Here is a 13,834-nt window from a genome sequence, read left to right as displayed (position 1 = left end):
ATAAATTGAGGTAGCAAAAGTAATAGTTGGTAGGGGTAGTGGAAAGAACTGTCAGCTGCTTGAGTAGGATGTCATCAGAAAGCACTCTGAGAGGGATGCTTTGCTATTTAGTGATGTTTTCCCCAATATTGGAATAAAATCTAAGGATTTAAAAACTTCAGGAGAATTTTGTGCCTTAACCAGTTTTAAGTTAGATTAAGAAGGGGCTATATTCATAATTCTGTAGTTTTCAGTCTTCTGTTTTATCAGTCCCACATTTTAAAACTACTATTATTTATATAGAGAATTATTTGGCAGCAAAGCATGGTAATAGTTATAGGTAATTGTGATTTGTGTATGTTTTGATAGGTATTTAGTTCAGTTTTTATATTGATTTATTAGTTATATTCGATCTATAAGGAACTTGCTATTGAATACCTTAGTGGTAGTGACACCAGTTTTCAATAAAAAATTAATTCTTTATTTCTACTATCCCTTGTTACATTTGGTCTTCTCTGGCTGCACTTATCTTCAGAGCCATAAGAAAAATATTGATTTAATTATTGCTCAGATTTAGTGTTAAATATTTTGTGTAAGATTTATGAAAAAACCCACCATTTAGAATTTTGTATCAGGCTTTAAAGTATTATTACTTTTCTTTCTACTATTACTACTTTTTCTACCTTTATCTGTATAGTATCTAGACTCAAATTCTTAAGATATTGTCAGTTGTAATATGAACAGGTAGAATATGATAAAAAGTAGAATGTTAAAAGAAAAAAACATTCTGCCCTAGTGTTGGATCTGATACCATCTTATACCATATGACAAAAAATAAGAAAATAATAAGTCCTCATTATGCATTATTATGTGGTACAGAGTTTTTAATTGATGATTCTGAATTGCTAGACTTGCCTGTTTCAAAAGGCACCTGTAGATTATGTTACAGAGGAAACCGGGGAAATGTGTTATGAGATCTTATATTATAGGTACATAATCTATTTTGAATTTTTTGTAGTAATTATTTTGTTGGACAGAGGAAGCTGTGCCTCAAAATTTTATCAGTTATATACTGAATCAATTTGGTGCTTGACTTGCACTTTCTACTTTAGACAAGATTTTGTCTCTTAGGGTAATACAGTACAGGAAAAATGTAAGATTCTGCCACACAAAGCATTGCAGCTATAGACTTTGTAAAAAGGTGTGGACTGCGTTAGAAATTGAACCCAAAAATTAATTCCAGGTGCTATATTCAAAAACCTGTTGTGTATTCGCATGTAGACATACACTTCTTTGACTGAGTACCCTGCATAAAGGAAAGGTAATGAAAATATGATAGCTGTTATGGGCAAGCAGTAGTCTTTAAAGAAAATTGAAAACCACTCTACTGTGTGGGTGTTGCCATTCTTAAGTGATGCATGGTTCTTGATGAAACTTCAGCCCACTTGTTTTCCAGTAACAATGTCTTCCCCTTGACATATAAGCAGTTGTGACTGGAGAGTTCATAACTTGTTCAGTAAGAGTGTTTCCTTCTCAAATTTCCAGATGAGGATGGGATTTATCCTTTTTTGAAGTTACTAGGATTGAGGTTGTGTTTAATTTCAGCTTATTGAAGAGTCTTCATATTTTAACCCCTCAGAAGAGATAAGAAGGCTGTGAACTACCTTCCCACCCAAGGAAAAACCCCTAACATGGAAGTGATACTTTCATATAGGATGTTGTCCTAAGTAAACTCTCATATATATATATATATATTTAATATATAATATATATATATTATAATATATATACGTATATATATATATATATATATACAGGTGGTCCCCGGGTTATGACGGGGGTTCCGTTCTTGAGACGCGTCGTAAGCCGAAAATCGTCGTAAGCCGGAACATCGTCAAAAATCCTAAGAAAACCTTACTTTTAATGCTTTAGGGGCATTGAAAACTATGTAAACTGCATTCCTATGGCCTTTTTCATAAAAAAAACCTTCAAATATTGATTATTTTGCATTTTTGGTGTCATATTTCATCTCCCAGATGAGCGTCGTAGGCGTCGTAACCCTGGAAATAACGTCTATTGACAAGCGTCGTAACCTCGGAACGTCGTAAGCCGACACCGTCGTAACCCGGGGACTGCCTGTATATTCATCAGAAATTATTTCCAGGGTTACAACGCTTACAATGCTCATCTGGCAGAAGAAATATGACACCGAAAATGCAAAATAATCAATATTTGAAGGTATTTTTTATGAGAAATGCAATAAGAATGCAGTTTACATAGTTTTCAATGCACACAAAGCATTAAAACTAAGGTTTTCTTAGGATTTTTGATGATGTTCCGGCTTACAACGATTTTCGGGTTACAACGCCGTCTCAAGAACGGAACCCCCGTCATAACCCGGGGACTGCCTGTATAAGATAATTATGCTTAAAATGCAGAATCTAGGCCATGAATCTTACAAAGGAAAACAAGAGAGGAAGTAACAATGTAAACACGTGGTTCTTCCTACAAGAATCTATAAGGGCATGACATGAGGGGCTTTGGACCAAAGAGACAAACTTTCTTTTTTAAAAGTTTTAATGAGCAAGAACAAAGGGGAAAAAGATAATCAGTCTAAAAGCTAGGTCTACAAGAACTTCTTTATCTTATCAGCTTAATCCCCAGTCATGTCGCTGTTCTTAATGAGCCATCTCCAGCTGTTTTTATCTTGAATGGACCGCTAGTTCAGTTGGTTTCAGCAGATGGACATATGCCATTCATGACTCCAACCTTCCCTATTTATCCAGGTTTTGGTTCCCAATTTATCCAAGTTTTGGACCAATGCTGAGTTAGGCTGACCCTCCCCCTCTCTTGCCCCCTCCCCTAGTAGTTAGGCTTTTGAAAATTTACTTTCAGTAATTCATGATGAAAGGTGTTGTTGTAAGAATGAAGTAGTATGAGGGCTTTCATAATGAAAAAATATTTTATCTAATGACAGGAATTTTACCCTGAAGGCATCCTTATGGAAATTTAAATCCAAGGAACCATTTTACGGAATTTTTCAGTTATTAGTTGAACCATTTTACTGAATTTTTCCGATATTAGTTGAACCATTTTACTGAATTTTTCAGATAGTTGATATTTTTAGTTACAGTAAATGTAAGGGACAGAAAGTACCCATAAACGTATATTGGTTGTTATGGGTAAGTGATCTGTAAAGCTACTAAATATGAAGAATATTTTTATCGTAATTTTAACCATTTTTATTTTGATTTGTATTGCCATTATTTTATTTCAGTGAAGATTGTTTGGCGCACAAACTAAAATTTGTTGGATGTTTTTTAAATGCCAATTTGTTTATGGTTTGTTTTTTAATGAGTTGAAAGAATGCTTATTTTTGGCTTGAGTGACAGTTTCTGTTTAGAAATGCTAAGATTCTTTTATCAAAAGGACTTAAATGAAAATGGTTGCAAACAGCATCGTGGAAGAAGATTCAACATAAGGAAACTATAATAGTTATTGTTACACTAATTGTTACGGTAATAAAAACTTTTCAGGTAGTATAAGTCTGAATAGGATAAAAAAAAAAGTGTATACGTATATGGAGAAGCACAGGAAGTTTAAAATTGTGATTAAACTATAGCTCACCAAAGTGAGTATCAGTCAGTCTTTAGTGCTCAGATGCCATGACAAAGTCAAGGCACTGGAATTATTGCTGTTTCATTACAACCCCTTCACTCATATATGCCCACATTCATGGCCTTCAATGCTCCCAGATATTGCAGTCTGTTGCCCAGTAAACAGAGGTAGATCAGAAATAGCATGCACCACCTTGAGACAGCTCCCCATCAATCACCTGTCTCACTCTTTGTGTGTCTGCAGCATTGTAGGCTACTGCCAAGAGTTTTTCAGGTTGTTTCCTTCACTTCAGGATTGCCAGTATTCATTATACTTTCCTGTTAATTCATTTTTCCCCATCTGATTCATTCCTTTGCCACCCTTTTTCATTCCTTCACAGTCCATTCCTGTGTAGCCGTCAATGATAAAAAGTGTTTTACACTTTGGCAGGTAGTTATCTGTTGCCAGATTCTGTCTTCTGTATCCCAATTTTGTGGTTAGCAAGTGGTATGTAATTGTTAGTTATTAACCTTTTATAGTTACCAACCCTTTATATCTTTTGGCATAAAAAATCCATCACCTTATGGCTGCTTTGAGGTATATCAGCAGCACCTCTTCCAGACACATTAAAAGTAGAATCCAGATCAACTATGCATCCAGTCTCTGAAGTTCCTTTTCTTAGCAGGAAATAGTCATGTCAAGTGTTTCTGTCAATCTTAGCAGACCTGTTGACTGTGCTTCCTAGAATTTGACCAGTTCTTGCTTTTCCTTTATTGATTCTCACTGTTTCAACCTATACAATCATTAAATACCTCATCAGGGGATGATTCTGCCTTCATGATTGTATTTTTTTATATTCCTTTGGCTTTACTTTTTCTATTGCTTGTAGCTTATATGAATTTCCCAGTGAGTATCTACTGTTTGTATCCTTTTTGTTTTGAACAGTCATTTTGCTCACCTTTTGCACATTAGTTAGGAACAGTCCCTTTTTTTATACCAATCTTATGCTTAGCATTTATAGCCCAACTTCATCCTCAAGAAGCCTGGTTCCCTGACTGTTTTTGCCATCTAGTGGACCTCTGAAGAGCCTTTCTTCACTGGAAGAATCTCCACTGCCAGCCTCAATTTGAGAAATGCCTTAGAATTGCAGCCTCTTGAATATTCATGTATGGAGGCCCTCCTTTAGGACCCAACCAGGAGTAGCTTTTCAAACCAGGTAGCCATCAAGTGTTACCCCTCTGCCTTCTGAGAGGTATTCAGGAACAGAGGCATTGACCTGAACTCTTTCAGTGAGGTTTGTTGCAATGTTGCTCTTTCAAAAGACGGGCTACACCCAACCCTGTATGTACAGTCTCAACCATTGAACTTGTCGGTGTTGTTAAATGCTTATCCAGTCCTGTATGCAAATCCCTGGTAGGTGCTCATCTAAGGGATCTTACCTTAAAGGCACCTAAGAGTGTGAGTGACATTTGTGTTCTCTTTAGTAAGGTTTCTCACACAGAGAACTGGAAAGTTTTGTCTTTGCCTGTGACTGGTTTTGTGATGAAGACAGGCAACTTCCTCTCAACCTCATATTCATACTATTATTTCTTCCCTGCCTTTTCAGCTTGGGAACTAGAACTCCTTGACTCCTGGACCAGTTTTTTCAGTACTTCAATAGCTTGTGCTCCTTGAGTATATCTGAATAGCAGCACGTTGCCTTCTGCTGGAATTGCTCCTCAGGCAGGGGGGAAGTGATGTTTTAAATACCAAATCAGAATAGAAGTTTTAAAGACAATATCTAATTTTCTGGTACAAACCCATCACTTTACAAGGTAATTTGTCCTTCAAACTCCACAGTTTTTGGACTGATCAGACAAAATCTGATATGCCCATTATCTGATAATAGAAGGGCTTTGGAGTCCAGATATGTAGATGGCAAGCCATATTCTCATTTTGTAGTGTGTCAGGAGAGGGATCTGATGCACCAGAAGGCAATTGTAAAGTGATGAGTTTGTTAAAAAAAATCAGGTTTTTTTATGTATATTTTTCTGATAACAATGCTCCTTTGCAGCTTTTAGCAATAGTTCCCTTTCCCTGTTGCTTTTGTATATTTTTTACTTTTTATTGTTTTGATGTGTGTAAAGTTTAGTGCATTTAAGTTATGTTTAGCACTTTGAAGCTGGTTGACACATGTATTAGCTAACTTTAGGTTTTATATACGTACATTTAGCTGTATTTTAACAAAGAGTAAGTTGGACTGTCCATACTCAAATTTTAGTTTGTTCATAGCTAACCCATCAGTCATATTGAGCCCATTGGTTGTCATGTTCCCAGACATGTCAATTCTGAAGTCTTAACAACTGAAGAGACAGTAGAGCAACAGGTAACTACATATACCTGTATTTGTACTTGTGAACTATAGGTCAGAGATACATAGCCCATTCTATCACATGTCTTCTTGCTGCGCACTACAGCAAGAGGTTGTCTTCATTTTCATGTCTTTTACACACTGTTTTCCAGCTTCATGATTGACATCTAATTTCATCCTTATTTCTCCTTATTTTAGTTAATTAGTAAGCATTTGCTTACAATTTCATTGTTGAATTTTTGCTTTTTGCTAATGCTGTATTTGTGTTTTCCATGAATTTCAGCATTGTAAGTGTCAGTTCTATGTTGTGCTTTTAGTGCTTATTTCAGTATCCATATTTTGTTGTCTGTGTATATGATTTAAGGTTTGTGAATTGTAATATGTTTTTGCTCTTATAATACTATTTATCTACATTTAGGCATTTAGCCTTACCTATTTACATCTACAGAAGAAATGCTACCCTTCTCCAAAGATCTCTCTAACCTTGGCCTGGAGGTCAGTTACAGAGAGCTTATGACTGTCTACACCTAGGACTCTTGGTGCTTCAAAGAGATGCACAGTGACCTATTGCTAGATTAGATATGGTTAGTAGAGTTCTCTGGTAAAGATGGCAAGGCTGCCGTGAAACCAATGGTAGAGGAAGAGCCCTCTTCAAAGTTTTTCTATTGGATGTGCGATGGTTTTAGCTTCCGATGGTCATAGTAGCCTAAGGAAGAGGCCACAGTTGTGGATTTCTGCCTGAAGAGCCTTTTGCTTCAGTTTAATAGGATGTTTGACCTACCCCTCTCTGCAGATATTCACTTTAGGATGGAAGGTAAGAGAAAAGTGATGCATTTTGATGGCCTCCAAGGTTACTCCTTTAACTTACTGGATCTTGGGCTCTTTTTCTGCAGCAGGAGTAGCTCTCCAGCCTTCTTTGCATGTTGATCAACAATCTTGGAAGGAGCCACATGTAGAAGAAGTTACTTTGCAAATTCCAAGAGAACCTGTGGGTGTTGTAGCTTCACACATGGCAACTATCCAGCGGAATCTTAGAAGTAAAGAATTTTCAGTTTAAGTCAGTGACTACCAGACTAAGTGGAGTCAAGAAGTTGTCAGTATTCACCAATAAGAGCTAATGCTGCCCACTCACAATTCTTTAATTCATAGACTGAATGTAAGTTTGAGTGGATTAGAGGAGGCTTATCCAGCATTTTGATGAAGTTCCTCAAGGTTCATGGAAGCCTCTCATTGGGATCTTTGAAGTCTCACCAAGCCTTATAGGAGCTTTTTCTGGATTTCATCTTGAAGACTGATTTTTTTCATTTTTCCCAATTTTGCAGCTTTGCTGTGTGTAAGCAAGATTCATGTTATATATTTCTCTGTAGAGGCCCTGCAAAGCAGACTGGGTGAGACCTCTAATTAGTTAGCATAATTAGAGCCCTTTCTGCATCTTTTGTTTTTGAACATATTTTGGATGTAGTACTCTTTTAAAACTCGTATCTTTAAGTGCCAGTTTACCTATGGAAATATGGACCTCATGGATTCAGTGCATGAATAGACAAATAAGTATTTGTTTGGGGCTGTAGTAGCAGTGGACTGAGTTTTACCTTTGGAAAAGGGTTTATGGGACTTATCTATTATTTCTTCCTAATGCTCTTACCATTCATTTATGACATATGGTAATTGTCCTCATTTTCCTTAATCAAGCACAACATACAGATTCATGAAAATTACTTCACATTTCAGCGATAATCATCATTATTTGTCATGACCATCTGAGTTGCCAGAGCTTTTGTTCTTGACATATCATGGTTTCTTAAAGTCTGTAACACAACTTGGGCATTCTGTAGTTTGGTCCTCCCAGCTAAATTGTGATTCATGCATATGTGAGTGATGGGGTCATGATAAAACAAACTGAATTTTACAGAACAATATTATCTAGACTACACAACTGATGGTTATGTAAGGTTACATTGGTGCATATGCCATGCTTCCAATATTGATCTTCATCTGTCTGTTAGACAAAAGATTGCAGTGTCTGGGGGCATTTGAAGACCACAATTGTGGCCATATATGAGTGAAGGTTAATTAATTTTCATTTTTTTTTTTTAAACAGCAATACTCTGTGTTGAATTCATCATGAGCAAGATGTTTATATTAATCTAAGTTTTCCTGGAGAGCTGATTGTAGAGGTTCCAAACTCATACCTTTTAATAAATTTATTTTGATACTCAAGGAAAAATCATAGATTGTGAAGCTGTGCTCAGGTATTAGCTGTTTCATTAGAAAGGACTCAAACTGATGAATGATGTAAATCTCGAAATTTCTGATGTGCAGTAGAATTTAGGAAATACTTATAGTATAATGTTAATGCAATTGATAATGTTAGGTACTTCACTGATACATACCATGAAAAAGGGAACATAAAGAGTTAAGGATGCAGTCGATTGATTCATTGATATCCCTCTTGTATAGCATATGTGATTAATATGCTGATCTGTCACCTTATTCATTTCAGCAAGCATACCATGCAACAGCCGTAATCCGCCAAATGAGACTCTTGGCACTAAGCAGTCATCGTGAGAAGAAACTTAGTGAATCCAGTGACACAAATGCCAACACCACTCCTGCACCACCAGCCACAACTACCACCATCACCAAAGCACCAACAGAAAATGCCCACTAGTTTTGTTTTTATCTTTCTTTCTACTTAAATGTGGTATGGTTAGGCTGTCCTTAGTTTGTAACTGAATTTTTGAAGGTATGGTTATAAAGGGTTTCGTTAGATATGCCATTTGTATAAATGTGCTTACAGTATATACATACATAATACAAATACTACATTTAGACTGCAGATTTCTTGATACATTTAGAGTTAATTATGACTCTATTAATGTTACCTAAGCCTGTGGCTTAGTTCTGCTATTCTTTTACTCTGAGTACTACATTCCTTTTCCTTGAGCCTGTGCATCAAGTTTCCAAAATCCATTTCAGTTAACTACTTTTAAAGAAAAGTAACATAAAAGATTGACAGATACATTGCAAGTAATTTTTAAGTTTTAAAGTATTGACAACAGTACAAAAATGCTGCATAAACATAATAGTAATATACAGTAATTACCAGACAAATTGAAATTTTATAGCGACACTTTAGTGCATAAAGCCACAAGTAATTACAGTAGCAGTTATTGTGATGTGAACATTCCATAACTTAATTTCACTAGGGAACTTTCATTATTGCCTTTAGTGCCTGTGCCAAGAGAATTAGTAAATGCTTAGCATTTTGCAGAGGATCAGCATTCATATTTTGTTTATAGTACCACACTGACCATTTCTTCTTGACAGTTGTAGGAATGCTGATGCTTGTCAGTTGAATAGTGGTTTATGACATTCCTCAACAGCTGTTTGTTTATGCATGTTATTTTTTTTTTATTTGTTTCTCCAACTGCTTGGTATAATTTGTTGTTGTCATTTAGGTATGAGTATTAATACAGTACCAATAAAATATTTGGTATATGGTAGGCAGCAATATCCTCATGCTTTTTTCATTGCCACTGAGAATGAATTAAATCAAGCTGAATGAAGAGAGTTGAGGCAAGTAAACTAGGTCATCCCTATTCCTTGTTAGCAATACACAATAAAAGAAGTGCACTCAATTTTAGAAACAGTCAACATGAAGTTAACCCACTTGAATCAGCATGCCTATTGACATGTTTTATTGAGCCTATTACTTTTATAATGCAATCACTGAATTAGTAATTATGTTCCAGAATAGAGCAAAGGCATCATTGACCTGCCATGTTATGTATGTTGTATTCACAGATCATGACTGACACAATAATGAGATGATACAACATTTTAGTGCATTTCTTTTCTTGCAAATTGTTGGCAAGACGTAGACTAGCTTTTATTTGATTCTTCTTGTGTGACAATGAAGTTTAAAGGTCGTGAGTGTCTTTTGTTCCATCACATATGAAATTGATTACATATATTGGTTTCTTTATTGATTCAGTTTTCTGAGAATCTAGGCATATTTACTCAAAAACTGTGGAGATCTTGGAGTTCAGCTTCGTACAGTTACTGATGATGAAATTCACTTCAAAAGCATGTTTAATTCATTTGATTCCAGTGCAAAAGGATGTCATCATGATAATGAAAACCTATAATTTGATAACCTTCTTCATTATAGTACATGGTTGGCTATTATCTTTCAAATGTGAATTCATGCAAGCACTGTCTTTGATTTCACATATGGTAGGGTTTATAGATAGATAATTTTAGCCTATCTATTCCTCTTCCATTAGCATTGTGTTGTGACATAGTCATATGATATGGTGCATAATTTAATATTTAAAAAAAATAAGTTAGACATTGCAAACTATTTTGTCTCCAGTCAAGCCACAAAACCTTCTCCAAGATTATTATGTTTCACTAAAAAGTTATGACACAGGCTTTTTTCTATTTTATCTTTCTTAGATATCTCTTGATGGTATATTTTGTGTCAATGAAGCATAAAGTGTTCTACCTGGTGTACAATAGGCATATAAAGTATCAGCACCTTTCCCATAAATTTTTGGACACTTAGTAAAAAAAGAAAAAAAACAGCAACGGACACTTAGTAAAAAAAAAAAAAAAAACAGCAACTTTGCTGTGACAGCGATATCAGCACCAATGACACATCTCTCCTTTCAGTCAACCATTTGCTGAGTAAGTGTGTGTTTTCATTTCATAAGGCAATTGGTAGCATAGGACTGCTCTTTCCATTATGCCTTCGTCCTTGTTAATAATTATTATTATCATTGTTTGTTGCTGTTACTGGTAACTGTCATTGATATTTATTACAGTGGCAGTTTCAGTAAATGGTAGCTGCCCATATTGTCTATCTTGTTTTTCTGAAGGTTGACCTGATTTGATGGTAACTGCTGAACAGGAATGATTCTATAAAAGGAGTACTAAAACTAATGCTTTTCTCTTTATTTTAAGAAACTCAGAAAGACCAAACAGATGCTAAACCTTATAAAATTATTTAAAGTAGCATAAACATTTTGCATTTTGTTTATACAGAACAGAAACTTGAGCCAATAATGAAACAAATTTTCAGTTTCACTCTAAAAATGGTTTCTTTCATCCAAAAATACTGAGAAAATTATTTTCACGCGTAAGACCTCTAACCAAAGAAGAGAAATGGAATAATTTAATAGAATCAAGTACGAAATAAATTGCTATATGTCACAAGGTGGTATGATGAATGAGACTCAACTTGTCCATTTTGTGGTTTACTATAATGGTGCAAAATGATTTTTTGTATAACCACCACTATTATCAGTCATATTATTACCATACATCTCATTGAGATCGGCTTGACCAACATTTCACAAAGGCTTAAGAAACTGATTTACTCTTTAAGAGTGCCTACACTTTCCTAGCCTAACTTAAATTTTCTATAAACAGATACCTAAGTTTTGCTAAATTCATGGATGCAGTCCAGCCCAGGGTAGCTAATGATCATACCCAGGGACACAAAAACAATTAGGCATCACAAAGGTGTTATGAAATAGACTATAGAATGAACAAGCATTTACATGAACATCTTTCATGATAATGATAATAGGAGGGCATATCAGCTCATCAAGTGTAAGCACAATGGTCCCATTATTTTTTGGAGTCCCTAAATTAGCTTTTGAATTTTATTGTAACTATATATTCTCTATTTTACATCTTTTATTTATTGCATCATATTAGATTTTTATTGTATTTTAAGATTTTATATTTATATTTTATTAAAGTAATATAAAGCAAATGTTAAAACTTGAGAGAGAAATACGTACTATATTTATGTAACTAGAGTTTGTAAAGTTTTATTAGTTTCAGCTCCAACAAACTTTTTTTTTACTTACGGTATTATTATAGCGTACTGTATTTTACTGTTTAGTGTTCATTTAATATAATGAGTTATGTAGTTCTATTTGAAGAATTTTCATAATGCGTACACTATGTATACACAACACATGTCAAGACACTGCAATAATTACTTTTACAATCGTTATCAAATGTATAATGAAAATTTATATCTATAATGATAATAATAATAATTAACTCATTTCATAACAGTAACCAAATAAAACACGTTGGCAAAGTCATAAATCATCACATGTTTTCAGTCTAGCCTGAAGATGCATAACATAAGTGTATTATGAAATAAAGTAGTAACTATCATTTTGTCAAATGCAATAGTTGCAAAAAAAAAATTACCATATATTACAAAAGTCATAAATGCGCTAGAATTGAATTAAACAATGTTGACATTCATGGCACTTTGTAAAATAGATTGTATTGCTGAATCAGCTGATCAGAAGTAAAGAAAAAAATTCCCAGTATCATTTAATAAGTTTTTATTTTTGCTTTTAGTATTTTATTTTATCTGCAGTATATTTGATTATAAAAAATAAATTGATTGTATTGTGTTTCATTTTCAGTGCACCATGATATTTTCCATAGTGTTAGTGTTTATGTTCTTCAGTAATAAGTTTATTAATATAGTATATGATGATGTAGAGAAGAGAGAATCCTGTTTTACTTTATCAGCCATTCTCATTTTATTTTATTTTATAGTGTTCAGTTTATATTATTTATTGGATAAATTACACTATTGTATTGTTTCAATATGCTTATTTTATTAAGTGAAAAAAGTTTTACATTTTGAAAAATGCCCTGATAATCCAAAATTTTCTGGGATAATGTACAGTATATACAGTCATTTATGAGCAACTGTTGATTTCTATCAATGTCTGATTCCATATTGTAAAAAACCATTCCTATTTCTTATTTATTTGATCATTGTTCTAGTATACTGTCCCTTGTTATTTTAGTTTTCTGTATACCAGAACAGTATTTGCTATTTTTTATTTATTGTTTTTATTTTCTCTTTTTAAGTGTTAGTCACAAATCAAGGAAAATTTGGAAACATCCATGGTGTTAATTGTCTTTTGATTTGTTTACTACTTAACAATACATACTTGTTTTGGTGTCAGTTACACCATCCTCAGTTGAGGCTACAATTGAATCTGCTTTCTGAGTCCATTTATACCGTCCTTAAACTTTTCATGGTAGCGCTTTCAGTTGTGGAATAGTATCTGTTGAAATAGTTTTCGTGCTTTTCTTTCTTTAACACAAGCTTATTGCTGACTTCACTGGTTACATTTTTTATGCTTTTTATTGTTGCAAAAGGGCTCTTGGCAGGTGAAATATTACGTATTAATGTAGGTACCATTTGTTTTGAAGTTTTCATGCATAACTCGAAAAAAAATTATAGAAACAAAATTAGCCCAGTATGTGGTCATGTCTAACTCTCTGTATCTGTTCCTGCATTTTAAAACACGCAAACACGTGCTAGCACATAGATACACATAACCACACACCAACTTTTTATATATGCATATACATATACATACATACTATACATACACATACATGCAGATACATACATATATATATATATGATATATATATATGTATATATCTACACTACTAAAAATTATCTTAAAATTGCTGGTAAATGAATCGGTCACAAGCTGATTAAGTCCTCTAGATGGTTAGAGACTTCATGAGTCTTGAAATTGGATTTATGTACCTCATATCAGTCAGCCTTGTGGTGGAAGGCTATTATATCGTGAAATATAATTGGAGAACAATTTCATCAACAGCAATGTCACAGACTCAAAAGTGGCTCAAGTGGCCATGTGAGCACCAAGCATGAGGTTTGACGATAGAGGAATTGCCCTCTGTATCTGCTGTCTAGGTAAAAAGCTAAAAAAAATCTGCGTTAAATGATGTCAAAATTGTCGGCATACATATACTATTTATCAAGTTACCACCTTTTGAAATTATTTTTTTTAGATAAACCATGATTATATATACAGGCAGTCC

General features: G+C 34.2%; 1 protein-coding gene across 1 annotated transcript in view; it reads left to right on the top strand.

The window, feature by feature from the left end:
* The window catches only part of LOC135225882 (calcium/calmodulin-dependent protein kinase type 1-like), a 124,976-nt gene extending 112,613 nt beyond the window's left edge, over window positions 1-12,363 (top strand). The window contains exon 10 of the mRNA XM_064265449.1: window positions 8,427-12,363. Within this exon, the coding sequence (XP_064121519.1) occupies window positions 8,427-8,491 (65 nt within the window). The 3' untranslated portion in view covers window positions 8,492-12,363. The remainder of the gene's footprint in view (window positions 1-8,426) is intronic.
* The last annotated feature ends 1,471 nt before the right edge of the window (window positions 12,364-13,834 follow it).

This window comes from Macrobrachium nipponense, chromosome 13 (genome assembly GCF_015104395.2).
Source record: "Macrobrachium nipponense isolate FS-2020 chromosome 13, ASM1510439v2, whole genome shotgun sequence".
Lineage (NCBI taxonomy): Eukaryota > Metazoa > Arthropoda > Malacostraca > Decapoda > Palaemonidae > Macrobrachium > Macrobrachium nipponense.
Note: the sequence above shows the minus strand (reverse complement) of the source record. Positions and strands in the feature narration are given on the sequence as shown.